Raw genomic sequence first — 17872 nt, forward strand, 5'->3', positions numbered from 1 at the left:
TTTTCTTGAGTTACCCAGATCACACCGTACTACACGTAAGGCTGAATATAGATCCAGATGACGGATGACGATGCAAAGGCGGTGAGTAGTCACGGGATACGAAAAAAATGCGGGGCCCAAAATGGCAGGTGCCGGGATTCGATTTTTAAAGCTTCGCAAGCTGACGGTTCTTTTGCTTTTCTTTCTTCTTGGGAAAGAACTTCACTTCTATTTCACACCCCGCACACCATGGCGACCAACTCCATTAAGTTGCTGACTGGCAACAGTCACCCGGAGCTTGCCCAGCTCGTGGCGGACCGGTAAGGATCCTTGCGTTCTGCAAAAGCAATTTTTAGCGGCAAAGACTAATTCAAGGATGACCACAGCCTCGGCAGCGAGTTGACCAAGATCATGGTACTGCAGTACTCTAACCAGGAGACCAGCGTCACAATCGGTGAAAGTGTTCGGGACGAAGATGGTACGCTGACCCCGCCGTGGTGTCTCGAATAAAGAAATGAAGAATGGAAGGAAGCCATGGAAGCCCGTTGCTGATCTTCATTTTGTTCTCGCGCAGTCTTCATTCTGCAGTCAACACGGCCCAACGATATCAATGACGGCCTCATGGAACTCTTGATCATGATCAACGCTTGCAAGACTGCTTCTGCCCGCCGCATTACCGCTGTCATTCCCAACTTCCCTTATGCTCGCCAGGACAAGAAGGATAAGAGCCGTGCTCCCATTACCGCCAAGCTTATGGCCAATATGCTGCAGACTGCCGGCTGCAACCACGTCATCACCATGGATCTGCATGCGAGCCAGATCCAGGGTTTCTTCAACGTCCCCGTCGACAACTTGTATGCTGAGCCCAGCATGCTCAAGTGGATTCGCGAGAACCTGGATGTGAGCAACTGCGTTATTGTCAGTCCCGATGCTGGTGGTGCCAAGCGGTAAGTAATTAATATCATGAACCCTTCATATTCTATGATGTCAAGTCTAACAAGTTCTTTTCTTTAGTGCGACTGCCATTGCTGACCGTCTCGATCTGCAATTCGCCCTGATCCACAAGGAGCGCGCCCGTCCCAATGAGGTCTCCCGCATGGTCCTTGTCGGTAACGTCCAGGACAAGGTCGCCATCATTGTCGACGACATGGCCGATACCTGTGGCACCCTCGTCAAAGCCGCCGACACTATCCTCCAGCACGGTGCTAAGGAAGTCAACGCTATTGTCGTCCACGGTATCCTCTCCGGCAAGGCCATCGAGAACCTGAATGGTAGCCGCCTGAACCGCCTGGTTGTGACTAACACTGTCCCTCATGCCGAGAAGAAGGAGGCTTGCGATAAGATCGAGACCATCGACATCAGCCCCACGCTGGCTGAAGCTTGCCGTCGTACTCACAACGGAGAGTCCGTCAGCTTCCTCTTCTCGCACGCTGTCGCATAATTGCCTTCTTCCGAAAATTAAATCCAATACCCCAATTTCAACCAATTTCACTTGACTGCCAGGGGGACCCGTGTGTGATTGGCAAGGTTTTCATGCGATGCGATGCAGAGGGTGTGGGCGGGATAAACAAAAATACGATTCTTATGACCATTATTTGACATTTCCGAGGATACGAGATTCCAGGATTCTTTTCGTTTGCTGTTCTTGCCTTTTTCCCCTTTAATCCGAGGATAGTCTACAGTCGAGTAGCTTTTCTCTATTGGTGATTTCGGGGGTTTTTTTTTCCAATTGCATTGTGCATTTCTCGAATTTCCTCTTTGTATCTTTAGATCATGATTAGAAGCCTCGATGGCCTTTGATATTGAACCTTTTCTTTCCTTATTTCTGCAAGGCTACGGGTGATTATGTTGGGGCTAGGGACAGGACGATTGTAAGATTGTATAGGGTCTGCGAGGGGAGTTTAGTCTGTCATGATATATTTAGGGTTCAAGCTCCAAGTGATGACAACAACATCAAGGCCATCATGTCCCTAGTTCTCAACTGTATCTTCCCTTTTTTCTTCTCTGTACCACCCTTCCCTTCATCTCACCTTCCTCTTCTTCTTTTTGAGGTCTTCTGCTACGATCAACGCAGTTCTTTACCAGCTCAATCCATTTATGTTATTTTTAATGTCGTGTTGTTGTTTGCATCTATATACTAAATGAATTATGTTGAGCAAAACTTCTGAATATCGTGCATTGAAGACTGCAGGGGACACTTTCCCTGTTCTTGTGCTAAGGTTTATACCTGTTTGTGCGTATGCGATTATGAACAACTCTTTTTTCATCGCTGGACATCTACATCTTAAGCCTAGGTTCGGGACATTCAGTACCATTCTCTAAGGCTTCAGGCTATGGTTTGCGATGAATAGACCTCTAGAGAGGTCTAGACTTTGCAATTAATCTCCTATAGTGTTGCGTTTATGTCTTCCGATCCTATGATTGATAATGACTCTCAGATGGTCTATTCTCTACTCTGTATTATAACTCAATTCATTGCTGCTTCGTGAATATGTTGAAGTGTTGTGTGGCATCTTTCCAAAAAGTACACGGGTGATCGTTCCTAGGTTGAAATATATAAATTGGAATGGCGGGGTAGTGAATATAGTTAGGGCTGGAAATTTACATTTTCTAAGGATATGATATGAGTTTTTCCCGTAGGATCCATGGATCGTGCTCGAGAAATCATATTACAATATTAGACTTCGAGGTAAGTACATAGATATGAATATTTGGATATATTATATTGGTTCAAGTTCTGACTCGTAGGGGATATTTTGCTTAGGGCTGTACATAGGGTAAACGGCGGTGAGGGGCATCTCGCAATATTGAACAAACTTGCATGATTCGAAATAGGACCTCGGTATCTTGCTTGGAAGATCCCCAGGTTTCACCAGTTTTTAGGTGCTTCATACACTCGACATGGGTTGAATGCTCGGACTGGGACGACAGCGGCAAAGGAACGGAGAGTAGGGCGGACATTACGAGGCTTACAACTACACGCAATCACGATGAAACAAAAACATTGAAATTGGCATGCACTCCATTCAAAAAAGGGTAGTCAAAAGATAGGTTCAGCACAGATGCATCGCCCCGAGGCCCGAATCACAGTAGCATCTCGGGGTAGGGTGATCAAACCATTCGCCTTATACGCTAAAACCTGATCCCCCATACTTTTTTAAGCCCTTTTTCGTATCAGACATATCCGCGTTGCTGGGAGTGATCTTCTTTTTTTTTGTGAATCCCTCAATCATCCCAGTAACGTGAAGCTCCCCTCGATTAAACATCCCCACGGAAATGAATTACTACACCGTAGTGTAGATTTACTTCCGCATAGACGAAGCCCTCCGCTTGCGGAGCTCGTCACGCTTGGCCTTCTCCTCGTGGACACGGTTGGCCAGGAGCTTGGCGTAGTCGTTGCTGGAAAGAGGTTAGTGAAATGTTCAGTGAAACATGAGGATATGATCTCCGTTGAGAGAAAACTTACGCAGCCTCGCGGCCGGCCTCAGCGGCACGGCGCTTGATGGCAATGCGGTGACGCTTGCGCTGCAGACGCTGGGGAGTAACCAGACGCTGGATCTTGGGGGCCTTGGTGTAGTCCTGCTTGCCCTCCTTGGTGACGGTGCGGCGGATGACGAACTTGCGGACGTCGTCCTTCTTGTCAAGACCGAAGAAGCTGCGGATCTTGGTGGCACGCTTGGGACCCAGGCGCTTGGGGACGACGGTGTCGGTCAGGCCGGGGAGCTCCTGCTCACCCTGCTTGAGGATGGAGAGGGCAAGGACGGAGAGGTCCAGACCGGTGATGGCTAGATATGATGTCAATGGGTGATTCTGATTTTGTCGAGGGGAAGAAAAGAATCTTCACGTACCACCACGGACGGACTTGCGCTTGCGCTCACCAGTGCGGCGGGGGCGGTAGCAGCTGTGGCCGTCGGCGAGGAGCAGACGGGTACGGGTGGGGAGGAGAACTGTAGAGAATCGATAAGTATGCTGGGGATTTTGTGTGCGGTATTCCTGGTCGAATCTTCAGGAAGGGCTTAGTGCCAACGTACCACCCTGCTTCATGGGGAAACCTGTAGATTCGAGTTAGCAATCATGATCCCATTCAGATATTGATTCGTATTCTTCATAGCATCCCCGGAGTTGTAAAAGAAGTCGTCGTACCTTGCTTGTCGTTACCACCGGTGATCTTGAACAGGTAACCCTTGAACTCATCGCCGAGGGAGTCACCGACAACCTAATCGAAAAGAAAAACCCATCAGCCCAATCGTTCTTATCATTCGCGTTGTGTGTAATAATTTTTTTTGTATCGGAGTCGTGGTGGTGTGGATTTGTGTGGATTGAAGATTTAAGGATCGGGGGATTGCTGACTTCGGTGCCCATGCGCTTCTCCATGAAGGGGCGCAGCTTGCGCTCATCGTCGACCTCGACGATCTTCTGCGACCCATTGGCCGGGTAGGAAATGTTGAGCTTCATCTTGACGGGGGTTGCGCGGTCAAGACGGTAGCGCGGAGTTTGTCGACAGGTGAGGTTGAAGGGTTCGGTCGTGTGGATTTTGCGAGTTCCAAAGGTTTGGTGTAGCGAGTGTGTGTGTGTCTGACTCAGCCGACGCTAACCTCTTTGGGTCCCGGAACAGTCAGCGTCGCTAAGGATGTCACGTGAGAGCCTTCGTCATTATTAATGCCTGAGGCTAAAAATGACACCCGAATTATACGGCATAAGTCTCCCCGGCAGATTGTGCACACGAAGTATAGCCCTGTGGACACTGATGTCTTTCATCCATGATCAATTGTTGGTGAGTAATTTCCAATGGGGTATTGGCCTTGTGTTAGCCTATGTAGGGCTCCTTAGACTTCTGCATATTTTAACGACTCTGATCATCAAGATCTTTGCAGTGCTGCCAATTCGCTCATTTACGTAGCGTCAAGTCTGCGATGCTCCAGGCTGTCTTTACTGTCTATGGAATATGTTTCGTCTCGCACAATGATCTGTGGGCGAGGCCCACATTAAGGTACAAAGAGCACATAGCGCGAAAAAAAGGAAAGGAAGCATACTTTGCTGGTGTAATCAAGCAAAAAATCCTCCAACGTCAAGCAAAGAATCGCCAAAGTCCAAACTAACGTTCTATTTATCCACAGGATTATGCACTGCCTTGATAAGAAGACTTGGCATTCGTACGTCTCGTACAGCATACCGGTTCAAGGTGGCTCAACTCCGATCGCGCCATTCCACCAATCAGCCGGTGGCACGCAGGGACTCGTCATCTGCAGTATCCCGGCTATTCAACACCGCGCTTCACAAAAGACGATTGAGTTTTGATGCTACATGAATATAGTAATGAATAAGATCATTATATAATACGGAAGATATACGACCCCCACTTCGTATGCGGCGGAAGTCGCAAGAGCCGAAACATAAGCTTTCGCGTTGACTGCAGTGCGACGCCGCACGCGATACGTTTCCACGTTGGACTCCCCACCCTGGCCGCGTGGCCTTCAGATCGTCACGATATTGAGATGGGTTTCATTTTTTTTATAATCTCGTTAACCACGGAGGCGTTCAGGTTTTCCAATTCAATTGACTTTTCTATCCGTGGATTTCCAGGGCTCCGCTACTTTTTGCCGGTTGTCCCGGTGGAGAAAGACTGACTCCGATTACAATCTTATCTCCCCTTTTCTTTTTCTCAACGCTCTCAAGAGCGAAACGGCCTTTCCGAGAATTGAACATACGAGCTATCTTTGCGGCTGATAGTGTTGGGAGAGAAAGCGCAACACACAGTGGCGACTCCCATTCCGATCGCAACGGGGATCTGGACGGTCCAGAGGAACTCAGGAGTTCAGGGTCATTGGAGAATACTTCCACCTGGGCACGGGTTGTACATTTGATTTCGATATATTTCACGCCTCGAATCGAGGTACATATTTGGTCGTGCGCCTGGCGCGCTCCTTATCAGTATGATGCGCCTCTTTAACCGATTCTACGCCCTTTGCGCCATCGCCGTCTGCACAATACTCTACTCGGCATGGTTCTTAACCTCTCGCAATTTTGGTGATATTGTTCCGCTCGCGACGAACAAGTTTGAGACAGCGGCCGACTTTGATCGACGATTGGTGGTGTTTGGAGATTCATGGAGTGATAATGAGACAGAGGAGCCACAAGGGAAGGTGTGGACTGATTGGCTTTGTGAGAAGGTGAGTTACTCAGCATCCACTCGACAGGCGGGTTGTCAATGTCTTGGTTTTGGTCTTGGTGGGCTTGGGTCTTGGTCTGGAGAAGCTTGTACCCGACACCGGGTGTTTTATCATATTCTACATGTCTTGGATCCGTACACTGACGATGTTTTCACTATAGTTCTCGTGTCACCAGGAGAACCTCGCCGAGACAGCCAAGTCAATACTAAGGGGTAAATACGCAGGCTCCGTGGTCGACAACACCGAACTAGACGTACTAGGCCGCCTGTCTCAGACAAGGCTCAGTGACTTCAAGACTCAGCTCCAACACTGGCTCGACGCCGAACAAAAAAGCATTGAAGGCTTGACCGAGGACGAGATCAAGTCCCGTCAAGATCGCACCATTTTCGTCGTCTCCTTCGGTATCTGGGACATTTGGTCCCTCGTCGCCAAGGACTATGATATCGCCACCACCTCTATTGAGCGCCGGGTCCAGACCGTGATGGATCAATTGGATCTTCTCTCCAGGCGTTGGGGCTCTGATCAGGTGAAGGTGATTCTGACACAGTCCGTCGACGTGACCTTTTTACCGGCATTCGCATCCGCTTTCACCTCGCAGGGCGACGAGTACAAGAACGCCGTTAAGATGCTGGGCCATTGGAACCAGAAGCTACGAGAGGCAGCGAAGCCCTGGGAGAAGGGCACGATTTACTTGTTCGATACGAATGCCTTCTTGTTAGATTGTATTCGCGACTGGCAGCTCTTTGCGGCAGGCATCAAGGCGGAAAGTGGATTGGGTACGAACGAGGATCCCGGGTGGGAAAATGTCGCTGACGCCTGCGTCGAATCACCGGGTTCGTTCCAGGTCATGATGTCAAAGGGCAAGGATAAGAAACAGTGTGAACATCCAGACAAGTATCTGTTCTGGTAAGTGCCTTGGTTTTCCGCGCCCTTTCGAGGCGGGCAATGATCGACAATTTTTTTTTTTTTTTTTTTCTTCTCTCGCTGACCGAGATCCAGGAACGAAATGAGTCTGGGACCGTCTGCCCACCGACTGATGGCGGCGGAAGTGTACCAAGGGATTGATGGAGTTCTCTTGAACCAGGAACCGTCTAAACGCCGCCACACCCGGGGCTTTGCAGCTTAGACATTGTGTAAAAAATCCTCAAAAGTATATAGATGACGAATGAGCATAACCGAAACATGAGCGTCGGTACCCGATGTCATACTTATCAAACGTGCCTGATGCGGCGAACAAGATCGAGGAGGCACGGTAGTAGCCGAGACGTGTCAATCTAGCCAGGCGGATCCACCTTAGAATGATTTGGCAGATTCAAAAGGGAAGAAATTTCCTGTATAAGGTAGTATTGTTCCAAGCTCGACAGTTGCACGGAGTGTGGAGAGGGATCGGCAATGAGATCATCTTAGCGCTGTGACATGTTCTAGGGCTGATCTGTCTCGACCCGGTTTCTCTCAATTGAATCTTGCATTATTTTCCTTTATCTCATTTGATGTCTTTGGGGGAAATGACTTGATTCACCCCATCTTGTTTGCCAGGAAGAAAGATGTTTGCTGGGTTTTTTCTTTGTTCGATTTGTCGGGGAACCGAGGGGGAAGCCGCGACCAATCAACGGGCGGATCATCGCGGGATCCGCTGCGAGTCGCCGCATCCGGAGACAAAGAAAACAATGATCTCGTTTGCTGTTACTTTGCCCGATCGAATTAAACTCATTGGGTTGGTGGTTCAGGTGGTTGTAACAAGAGGTCCCTGGGAACACCCTCAACCATGGGTGATATGCATGTTCCAAGGTCTACACTTTCGTACTTTTTGGCGCTCTCCTCCCCTGATTTCTGATCTATACTTTCTTTTTCCTGGTCTAGAATTGGGCCCTTGCTCGGTTGGCGCGGCTTGAATGGCAACGAGATTGATCTAGGATCTATTGTCAAAGGACAAGCCACTCGGCAGGGATTGCGAGCCGAATGGCCCTAAGACAACAAAGAAACCGCAAAAATAGGTCCACTGTCTTTGTCTTTCCATGTCATTTGCTGATATACACTTGAAGTCATTCCCCCGTTTTAATTCGGTCTTCTTCTCTTTCAAATTCTCTTTCAGTTATTCTCCCAACCACATCGCTTTCCCTTGTTGATAATTCTGTTTTTTTTTGTTCCGACCTCTTGTCACTGCTTTTTCGTGGGAGGCTTGTTATTCCTCTTGTTCGGGTTGACCGGCTTTCATTTCGCATTCGTTGCATCAAACCCCAAGATTGATCTTTTTTCTTTGTGACCGTCGGAGCCGGTTTCCTTGTTTTGGTTGTTTGTGGCGGCTATTGCCCTCTCGACCAACTCATAGATAAATGTCTTGGGACCGAGTGCTCCCCGCTCCAGCTGGTCTGCACTATGAGCATCCCCAAGTCAGACCTAGCGACCTTCTCGACCACAAGATAATGAGTGACCTTCCCAAGTCTCACGGGCCTTTGGTGTACCGCCAGGACTCGTTCAAATATGCCGATCTGCGCCTAAATGAAGTGCCACAGGCCCATCAGCAAATGGCAGTCTTGAACAAAAGCGAAACTGGCATTCAGAGCGATCAAATGACGCTGATGGCAAATGCACATCCGAATCTCAATCTAGTGGCGAGAACACCCGGGGCTATGGTCTCCACGGAAGTCTCCCGCTCCTCTTCCTCTTCTGGCAGTGCGAGCCCGGTGAGATCTGTCAAGGAGAGAGACATGTTTTGTCTTTGCCAGCCGGATCCGAAAGTGCCACGACCTCGTAATGGTGAGTTGATGCAACCTGCGCAGTTAAATGAGCATGGCAAGTGCTTTTTACTTCAATTCTTGAACAGTCGAGGCGGTGGCCAGACTTGCAATTATCAATTAAGAGAATTGGATGGCTAATTCGTGATTCATAGCATTTATTCTATATCGACAGCACTACCAGGCGACCGTAGTGGCCCATAATCCGGGCATGGCAAATCCAGATATCTCCAAGATTATCGGGGTGCAGTGGAGGAATCTCTCAGAAGAAGAAAAGTCGAAGTGGAGGACTTTAGCGGAGGTGAATTTTACTGAATAATCCCTGTTTTGAACATAGCTGATGTCTAATAGGAAGAGAAAATCCGCCATAACCAGCAATATCCTGGCTATCGCTACCAGCCCCGACGAAGTGGTCGGGACGGTGGCAGTCGTGGCCCTGGCTCGGGTATCAGTAACAATACATCTGGTGGCACTCACTGCACTCGCTGTGGGGGTCGGTTTATGCATCCGCCATCACCAATGACCCCATTCACACCAACGACTGCTACCTCAGAGTACCGACCATCTGGTCTCTCAACACCCGTCACGCAAAAGACCGTCATGACAGCCAGGAGCTCGCACGGCAGGGATAGAGACGAGCCCAAGCTGATTAAAATTGACGCAATGGACTCTCGCTCTCGCTCTCGCCAGACAGAGGAGATCGGTGGGAGATCACCAGACAACAAACGTCGTCGTATTTCGCATACCCATATTTCCCAAATCTCCCCTAAGCCGGGCATGATCGCCCGCCAAGATATAAGTCCCGAGTCTCCATACTCGGCAGCACCGTATAGTGCTCGTCCGGACATGCAACCCCGAAGCATGCTTCCGATGCTACATCCACAACGCCAATACAGCAGCGTACAGGGCCAGTCACACCCTGACCCAAGCTTAAAACTACCACCGCTTCAAACCGGCACACCTGTCATGACTCCTATTACACCGAATTTCTCCACCGAACCCAGCGTGGAGACCACCGTCATGACAATCCCCTTCCTCAACAAAATCAAGGTCCTTGCCAAAATCTCCCCACCTCTGGTCCCATCGTTCCGGGAGTCCAGCCCCCAAATTCGAGGTCCCGTCATTGCAGTCGACGGCCACGACCCAGAACTGGTCCAAGTCGCAGTGGAATACCTCCACCGCCTATTAAGGAAGGAACCCAAATACCACGTCCGTGTCTTCGACGGACCAGACATCAAGCCACAACGCGACCCCAATTCAGAAGGCGGCCCAATGGGCGACGCAACAGTCGATTACCTGGACACCATCTCGGCATGGCATCGCATCTCCGACGAAGTCGTCAGCTTCGTCAAGTCTATCTCAACAGCCATGTCCGTTGACTCCCGTTCTAGCCCGGAAGAGGAGCCCATCAAAGTAAACCTCTCGCCTAAATCTCTCATTCCAAAAACTGCTAGCATGCAGATCCACTCACCTGCACAATCAAGCGAAAATGGCTCCGATGCTAGTGTTTCGCCAAGTGCACTTGGAACCCCGTGTTCTATTCCTATTGCGCTCGTTCCGCGGTATCAGATCACGACGGCAGACGCATTCGCCTGTTCAATCCCCATTCATGATTCATACGCTCCTCTTGATCATTGGCAATGGATGGCGTCGCTCTGGCGTGCCTGTGTTGGGCCTGACATCACCGTTTATATCCGGGAATGTACTCGTGAGGAACTGGAGCGTGCGGGCGGGAATGCCGTTGAAGTACGATTACAAGATGCACGGACCATTATACTCAGGAAGGTTGTTGGATCATCGCGAGAATTGGAGGAGAAGGCGTTGAAGCGCGTAGGCTTTGAGATTGAGGATTTCTTGACACAGTGATCTCATCCATTTTAGATTTGATGGTGACTGCGAATACGATAGATTGTGTATTGAATACACTGATACTAAAAATATTAATTTGATTGATCTCATTTCACTTCGTAATAGTACTCCTTCCTAACTTGACTTACCCTGCATGAAATTACGACCTGATTGCTCCCGCATTGCATCCTGATATCCCTGTATCTCGGTACTATTCCTTGTTCGTCTTCTTCACACCATCAAGCCCCACCAGTTGGAATATTGCGATCATATCAGTCAAGACTATCGATTCCCCAAGCACTCCATGGGCTTATGCACGGGACAATCAAACATCTCCACACTGGGCGCGATGTGGATCGCTTCCGAGTGGGTCCCACTAGGGCGGTGAGATTTCTGCCCATATGATCTATCAACTGTTCTCTTTCCTTTGTAACTTAGCCAACTCGTCACCATGGAGCGCTGGGAGCCAAGGGCCAGTATGCTGGGTGCTGCATGGGATCTGCAGTCAATATACGAATTGAACAGAGAAGAACCCCAGAATGGCCTGCAAGGAATTGCTGAAGTCCCATTGGTCCCGGATGTTCCTGATATCTCCGAGCTATCGGTGCCCACCACGGATGCATCAGCTGAACCAGTGCCTGCATATACGTCTCAACAAAATAGCATTCCGAAGGAAGAATCGGTTATCTGGCTTCCAATCGGTGCATTCAGTAAAGATATCGTCCAAGACCAGGCCTTGGGACACCATTTCCTGTTTTTGCGTCAACATGGTTGGCTTCGTGACAATGATATTAATGATACTAATTTGAGGATATGGATCAATACCGATGTGACAGGTCGGCGTCACTCGCAGCGATTCATTTCAAAACTGCGAAATGCCGTCAAACAAATTATGGCTAATATTGATCGATCGCCTGAAGCATGGACGGGGCAACGCGCCGCAAAGATATCAGATGCCGATATTTCGAATGGCACCGAAGATGAATCCCTTTGGTACATTTTCAATACTCTTGAGAATCCCAATCCCGACGTGGAAGCTATGAAAGATCCCTGGGCTCAAGGCGCTATGGAGGACTTATTGTCCGCAACCGATTTCTTGGCGTACGGTGTCAAGACCCCGCTGTATCCATATCAGTGTCGATCTGCAGCTACTATGGTTCAGCGGGAGGCGCAACCGGCGCAGATGCTTGATCCACGCCTGCAACCTTGTCGAACTCCTACAGGTGTGGAGTATTATTATGACAAGGAAGATGGCATTATTGTTCGTGAGAAATCGATGTATTCTGAGGCTTGTGGAGGTAGGTAACTCATCCAGCTCTTGGTTCTTTGAAGATAATAACCTCGGAACAGGTATCCTTGCGGAGACTATGGGTTGCGGGAAAACACTTATCTGCCTTGCTGTTATCTGTGCTACTCGTGGATATGTTCCCAAGATCCCGATCCAGTATTTGTCCTCAGCGGATAAACCGGATCCTAGGCCAGTCAGAGAAAAAGTCGGGTCTCTCTTGGAAATGGCAGCAGCAGCTACTGGTCGGCATTCTCAGCCCTGGAAAAACTTTTTTCATGGAAAAGCGCAAACAGGGCGCTTATTACCACAGGTGCATGAAGGCGTGTGAACATGAGTGTGGATTTTATGAAATCCCACCACATCAGACTCGATATCAAGGTCGAAATAGCATGTCTTATCAAAGACCCCCGGCGAAACGCATTCGCATTTGCTCGGGTACAATTATTGTCGCCCCGAACAACTTGGTGGATCACTGGGAGCGCGAAATCGGGACTCATACCGAAAACCTAAAGGTTCTGACGCTGAGATCGGGGTCCGACACGCTCCCTTCTGCTGACAAACTCATGGAATATGACATTCTTCTGTTCGCTAAAACTCGTTTCGAGAGAGAAGCGGGGGAGGCTGTACACAACCGCCGCAACAGCTATGTCCCGATTGAGTCGCCTCTTACGGAACTTCATTGGCTACGAATGATTGTTGACGAAGGCCATAATGTCGCAGGGAATGGCTCAAAAACGAATATGATTCACCTGATCAATCAACTCCACTTTGAGCGTCGCTGGGTGATTTCTGGTACGCCATCTTCAGGACTCTACGGGGTCGAGGTCAGTCTTGCTTCGCTTGAGGCCAAGACGAGCGATACAGAGCAATCCGAGCAGATCACTGCTGCTGCGTTGAAAACTCGAAAGAAGACCGGAAATGCGATTGACAATGAGATGAAGGATCTGGATAAAATCAGGCGGATTGTGATCGAGTTCCTGGACTTGAAGCCTTGGTCGAACTCGCGAGCGGATGACCCTGCTGATTGGACCAAGTATATCAAGCCTCTTGGGACAGATGGCAAGCGACGCAAAACACCGGCGATACGTGCTACACTTCAAGGACTAGTGGTGCGACATCGACTGGATGTGGTCAATAAGGAAGTTACTCTCCCAAAGCTTTTCAATAAGGTCGTTTATCTCCAGCCGACATATTACGACCGCTTGTCCATCAACCTGTTCCTTTTTAGCCTCGCTGTCAACTCGATCACTTCTGAGCGCCAAGGTCCAGATTACATGTTCGATTCAAGCAACCGAAAGAGTCTGAACCAGACCATCAACAACTTGCGTCAGGCTGGATTCTGGTGGGTGGGTTTTGACAAGGACCTGCCAAAAACAGTTGAAGTTGCGCTTGAATATCTTCAGAAGAAGCGAGAGATCATGACAACTGCAGACATCAACCTTTTAAACAATGGTCTTGAGATTGCTCGCGGAGCCCTAGAGTCTAGTAGGTGGCGCGAACTTCAGCATTTGCATGAGCTGGGGGTCTTCGTGACAGAATTCCCAGAAGATAACCGAGCCCATTGGGCACTTGATCCCCAGGAAGAGAATGATCCGCTCCTTATCGGCATTACCCAGGCTCGTTCTGCGCAAAAGTTTGTAACAAAACAGCTTAGACAGATCGACCCCACGCAGGGTCTGTCGGGACATGGTATCCATGTGCGTCAGGATCTCAAGCGGAGCCATCAACGTACCTCGACAAAGGGTGCCCCAGAATCCGCCAATACGCAGACATCTCCTAGTCAATCAAAACCCAGTCCTAACCCAACCAAAAAATCGCCTAAGAAGGTCAAGACCTTCGACCGTAACATCTTCTGCACACTTCCCGAGCACTCGCCGCTCAAAAAAACCAAATTCATCGCCACGGCATCCGCTAAACTCACCTATCTCCTTGACCAAGTTCTGCAATATCAAGAAACGGAGAAGATCATCATCTTCTACGACAATATCAACTCCGCCTTCTGGATCGCCGAAGGCCTCGAGCTTCTCGGTATAGATTTCCGTATCTACGCTAGTACCCTCAGCCCCAAACTCCGCACGGAATACCTAGCACTATTCCGCGAAAAAGCCGAGGTCCGAGTACTTCTAATGGATCTCCGCCAAGCCTCACATGGTCTACACATCGCTCAAGCTTCACGTGTATACATAGTCAATCCCATCTGGCAGCCCAACGTGGAAAGCCAAGCGATAAAACGTGCCCACCGCATTGGTCAAACTAGACCCGTGTACGTTGAGACACTTGTCCTACAAGATACACTCGAAGACAAGATGTTGCGACGGAGGAAAGAGATGTCCGAAGCAGAGATGCAGCACGCTGAAAAGAGTTTGTTGGATGATACCACCATGAATGATATCATCCAGAACGAGCCTTTCCTGGATATGTCTGATGAGGGTTCTTCCGGTGCGGCATACTTAGACCATCCGACGGGCTTCTTTGATCGTCATCGTTTGCCTATTCCGGATCATGAGGTCGCCGATGAAGGCAGTTCTAGGAAGCGTTCTCACACAGATATTGCTGTGGAGTCTGATGCTGACTCTGATGCGGTTACTTGGCCGGAGAACAGGCCATCTCCGACACCTGTGCATAAGAAATCACGTATTGGCTTTGCGCCGAATGTGCAAATATTTAGGACTGAATCTGAGGGGGGCAGTGATTCTGCATCTCCGCGCCGTCGTTCCCCTGCTTCGTCGTCTCCTCTGGTCAATAACGAAACTGTCACGGACAGGAAGCGAGTGTCAATCTTCGGGTCCTGAGTTTTCTTCTTTTCTTCGTTTCTCCTTTTTATCATTAGATTTAGCCTAGTGTTGGTGGTTTCTTTGTATGTATAATATCAGATATGTAGACCTCGTCTGTAATTTATTCTAGATAATCTTTGCGCAAAATGGCATTTCACTGTACATCTACCGAGATACATTGGCGACCGGTTTCATCTTTTACGCGGAAAACACAGGGAGGCTCTTCAATGCCCATTCAGATATACTCTAAGCTGAATGTAGAAAGTACGTAAGTAACCTGTAATGTATTAAGAAGGAAAAAGAGGTTAGCGCGCGAGAGATCACCTGATAGCGGGGCTTGGGATCAACCTGCGGAGTAGGAGCCTGTGACCCTGTCTAGATCCACAAACTCTTTGATAAAGAGTGTTTACGATGGAATCTTTATCATTTGGGGAGCAAAATTCAGGTAACCAGGTGGGAGTCAATTACGGGACAATCCACCTTCACCCAAGTAGGTTTAACAGACCCTTCCTATTTAAATAGTTACACTAATTTCTATTTTTGTCACCCTGCAGCACAACGCACTTCAACAGACTCCAGTAAGGAACCGCAAGTGTATACTACCTCTTATCTTAATTTGCGATGGTGCTAAGATTCCTCTGGTCTTTAGTTCACCGCTTTGAAGTCCCATTAGACCTCACCTCCGTGCCTGTGATTGACAACTTCGTGGGGCGGCAAGCGGAGCTAGACAGCCTATGGCAGTATTTAAAACCGACAGATTCCCAGTCACGGAAAGTTGCGGTTCTGCATGGGCTTGGGGGCATGGGAAAGACACAGCTCGCGGTTCGTTTTGCACGAGAACATAAACACGATTTCACCACTGTACTTTGGTTAAATGGCAAAGATCGAGACACACTCTTGCAATCATTCAGCTCTACTTTATCGCGGTTACCTGGGCACTCCCAAAATCACGAGGCGATTAATAACGAGGAGCTGGAGGGGCGAGCTAAACAGGTTTTACGGTGGCTAGCGACTGATGGCAATTCACGCTGGCTACTGATTTTCGACAATATCGATCAATATTCTCCTATTGATAGCGACATTGACGGTGGATATGATATTGGAACATTCTTCCCTCCAGCAGATCATGGCTTTATTCTTATTACCTCTCGACTATTAGGCTTAACCGAGCTAGGAAGGTCTTTCCCAGTCCGTAAGCTTGATTTAACGGATGCAATTCAATTACTATCCCAGAATTGCGGTCTAACGACAAATACCACCAAGGACCTTGAGAGTAGTCCAGGTATGAGTATATTTGATACATGGATCTTATCCCTTACTGGTGATACTAATATTTCTAGACATCCTTACCCTAAGTAGTCGTCTTGATGGACTGCCACTAGCGATTACCATCGCGGCCGCATTCATGCGCCAAACTGGAGCCAGCGTCACTGAATACTTGCAATATTACCAAGAATCTTGGTCTGATTTACAGTTACAATCAAGTGCTGGACGTCAGTACCAGCAGGGCAATATGTTACAAACGTGGATGATCTCATATCGTGAAATTCAAAAGCGGGACCCAAACGCAGCACAGCTACTATTACTACTTGCTCGCTTTGATAACCGGGATATCTGGTATGAGTTAGTGAAAGGTGGTCAATGTGCCTCCAATATCCCCAGCTGGCTTAAAAAGGCTACATCGAGCGGACTCGCCTTTAAAACCACGTTGAGGACTCTCATCGGATTCTCTTTTCTTGAGACTAAGCAACAGGAGGGAAGCTATGCAATGCACCCAGTGGTAAAAGACTGGTGTCTTCACATTATCAGCAACGACAACAATGTGAATTCTATCCAGATCTGTGAACTAGCGCTAATCTCCGTTGGATGTATTGTCCCTGGTGCGAATGATAAGAATAGCTCAGAGCTTCAGCGACGGCTTATTCCCCATGCAAACTACGTTCAACATGGGGAATTATCTGGTAACGACTTTGCTATATGGAGGGCGTTTCATGGCTTAGGAAATCTCTACTCCACTCAGGGCAAGCTAAAGGAGGCAAATGAGACATATCAACGAGCACTAGCAGGGTACGAGAAGGCTCTAGGTCCAGATCATGCTTCCACTCTTCATACAGTTCATGACCTTGGTACTCTCTATAAGCGCCAGGATAAGCTACAGTTGGCAGAGAAGATGTACCAGAGAGCATTAGCAGGCTGTGAGATTGCCCTAGGTCCAGACCATACCTACACTCTCAATGTTGTTCACAGCCTTGGTCATCTCTACCATATCCAGGATAAACGAAAGGAAGCAGAGGAGATATACCAGCGAGCACTGGTAGGGTTCGAGAAGGTTGGTCCAGATCATACTCACACTCTTGATGCAGTTCACAGCCTTGGTCATCTCTACTGTGCTCAGTACAATAAGCTGAAGGAGGCAGAGGAGATGTACCAGAGGGTACTAGTAGGGTACGAGAAAGCCCTAGGTCCAGATCATGTTTCCACACTTGCTATAGTGCGCAGCCTCGGGAGTCTCTATAGGCGCCAGGACAAGCTAGAGGAGGCAGAGAAGATGTACCAGAGAGCACTAGTAGGTTATGAGATGGCCCTAGGTCCAGATCATACTTACACTCTTACTACAGTACTCGGCCTTGGTCATCTTTACTATATCCAGGGTAAGCAGAAGGAGGCAGAGGCAATGTACCAACGAGCAATCGCAGGGCATGAGAAGACCCTTGGCCCAGATCATACTCGCACTCTTGATGCAGTTCACAGCCTTGGCAATCTCTACTATATCCAGGATAAGCTGAAGGAGGCAAATGAGATGTACCAGCGAGCACTAGCAGGGTACGAGAAGGCCCTAGGTTCAGATCATGCTTCCACTCTTGCTATAATCCGCTGCCTTGGGAATCTCTACAGGCACCAGGATAATCTGAAGGAGGCAGAGAAGATGTACCAGAGGGCATTGGCAGGCTATGAGAAGACCTTAGGTTCAGATCACAGAATGACCCAAAGAGTTCTAGAGCAGCTTGGCAAGTTGAATATCAAAGATGGACACTAGTGCCTGATAATATATCTACTTTTATATCTACCTTTAGTATA

The 17872-nt window shown here is 48.7% G+C and overlaps 6 protein-coding genes across 6 annotated transcripts; 5 read left to right on the plus strand and 1 right to left on the minus strand.

The window, feature by feature from the left end:
• Positions 1-228: 228 nt before the first annotated feature.
• Positions 229-1420, plus strand: N7484_009073 (ribose-phosphate diphosphokinase; the record flags this gene model as incomplete). Its single annotated transcript, XM_057119460.1, has 4 exons — positions 229-299; positions 366-457; positions 554-926; positions 994-1420. The coding sequence occupies 4 exons, from the start codon at positions 229-231 to the stop codon at positions 1418-1420; spliced, it is 963 nt and encodes a 320-aa protein (XP_056969015.1).
• Positions 1421-2983: 1563 nt separating this feature from the next.
• Positions 2984-4554, minus strand: N7484_009074 (40S ribosomal eS6 domain-containing protein; the record flags this gene model as incomplete). Its single annotated transcript, XM_057119461.1, has 6 exons — positions 2984-3378; positions 3446-3764; positions 3828-3926; positions 4011-4031; positions 4123-4195; positions 4330-4554. Coding segments are annotated over 6 exons (834 nt in total), but the record flags the coding sequence as incomplete, so codon positions are not given.
• A 1358-nt stretch (positions 4555-5912) lies between these two features.
• N7484_009075 (uncharacterized protein) lies at positions 5913-7275 on the plus strand (the record flags this gene model as incomplete). Its single annotated transcript, XM_057119462.1, has 3 exons — positions 5913-6149; positions 6310-7055; positions 7149-7275. The coding sequence occupies 3 exons, from the start codon at positions 5913-5915 to the stop codon at positions 7273-7275; spliced, it is 1110 nt and encodes a 369-aa protein (XP_056969017.1).
• A 1207-nt stretch (positions 7276-8482) lies between these two features.
• Positions 8483-10750, plus strand: N7484_009076 (putative HMG box transcriptional regulator; the record flags this gene model as incomplete). Its single annotated transcript, XM_057119463.1, has 3 exons — positions 8483-8906; positions 9040-9185; positions 9236-10750. The coding sequence occupies 3 exons, from the start codon at positions 8483-8485 to the stop codon at positions 10748-10750; spliced, it is 2085 nt and encodes a 694-aa protein (XP_056969018.1).
• Positions 10751-11183: 433 nt separating this feature from the next.
• On the plus strand, positions 11184-14812 carry N7484_009077 (DEAD/DEAH box helicase; the record flags this gene model as incomplete). Its single annotated transcript, XM_057119464.1, has 2 exons — positions 11184-12030; positions 12210-14812. The coding sequence occupies 2 exons, from the start codon at positions 11184-11186 to the stop codon at positions 14810-14812; spliced, it is 3450 nt and encodes a 1149-aa protein (XP_056969019.1).
• Positions 14813-15415: 603 nt separating this feature from the next.
• N7484_009078 (uncharacterized protein) lies at positions 15416-17831 on the plus strand (the record flags this gene model as incomplete). Its single annotated transcript, XM_057119465.1, has 2 exons — positions 15416-16076; positions 16135-17831. 2 exons carry the CDS (start codon positions 15416-15418, stop codon positions 17829-17831), a joined length of 2358 nt encoding a protein of 785 aa, XP_056969020.1.
• Between the last annotated feature and the right edge of the window lie 41 nt (positions 17832-17872).

This window comes from Penicillium longicatenatum (assembly GCF_028827895.1).
Source record: "Penicillium longicatenatum strain IBT 33135 chromosome Unknown contig_6_segment0_segment0, whole genome shotgun sequence".
Taxonomy (NCBI): domain Eukaryota; kingdom Fungi; phylum Ascomycota; class Eurotiomycetes; order Eurotiales; family Aspergillaceae; genus Penicillium; species Penicillium longicatenatum.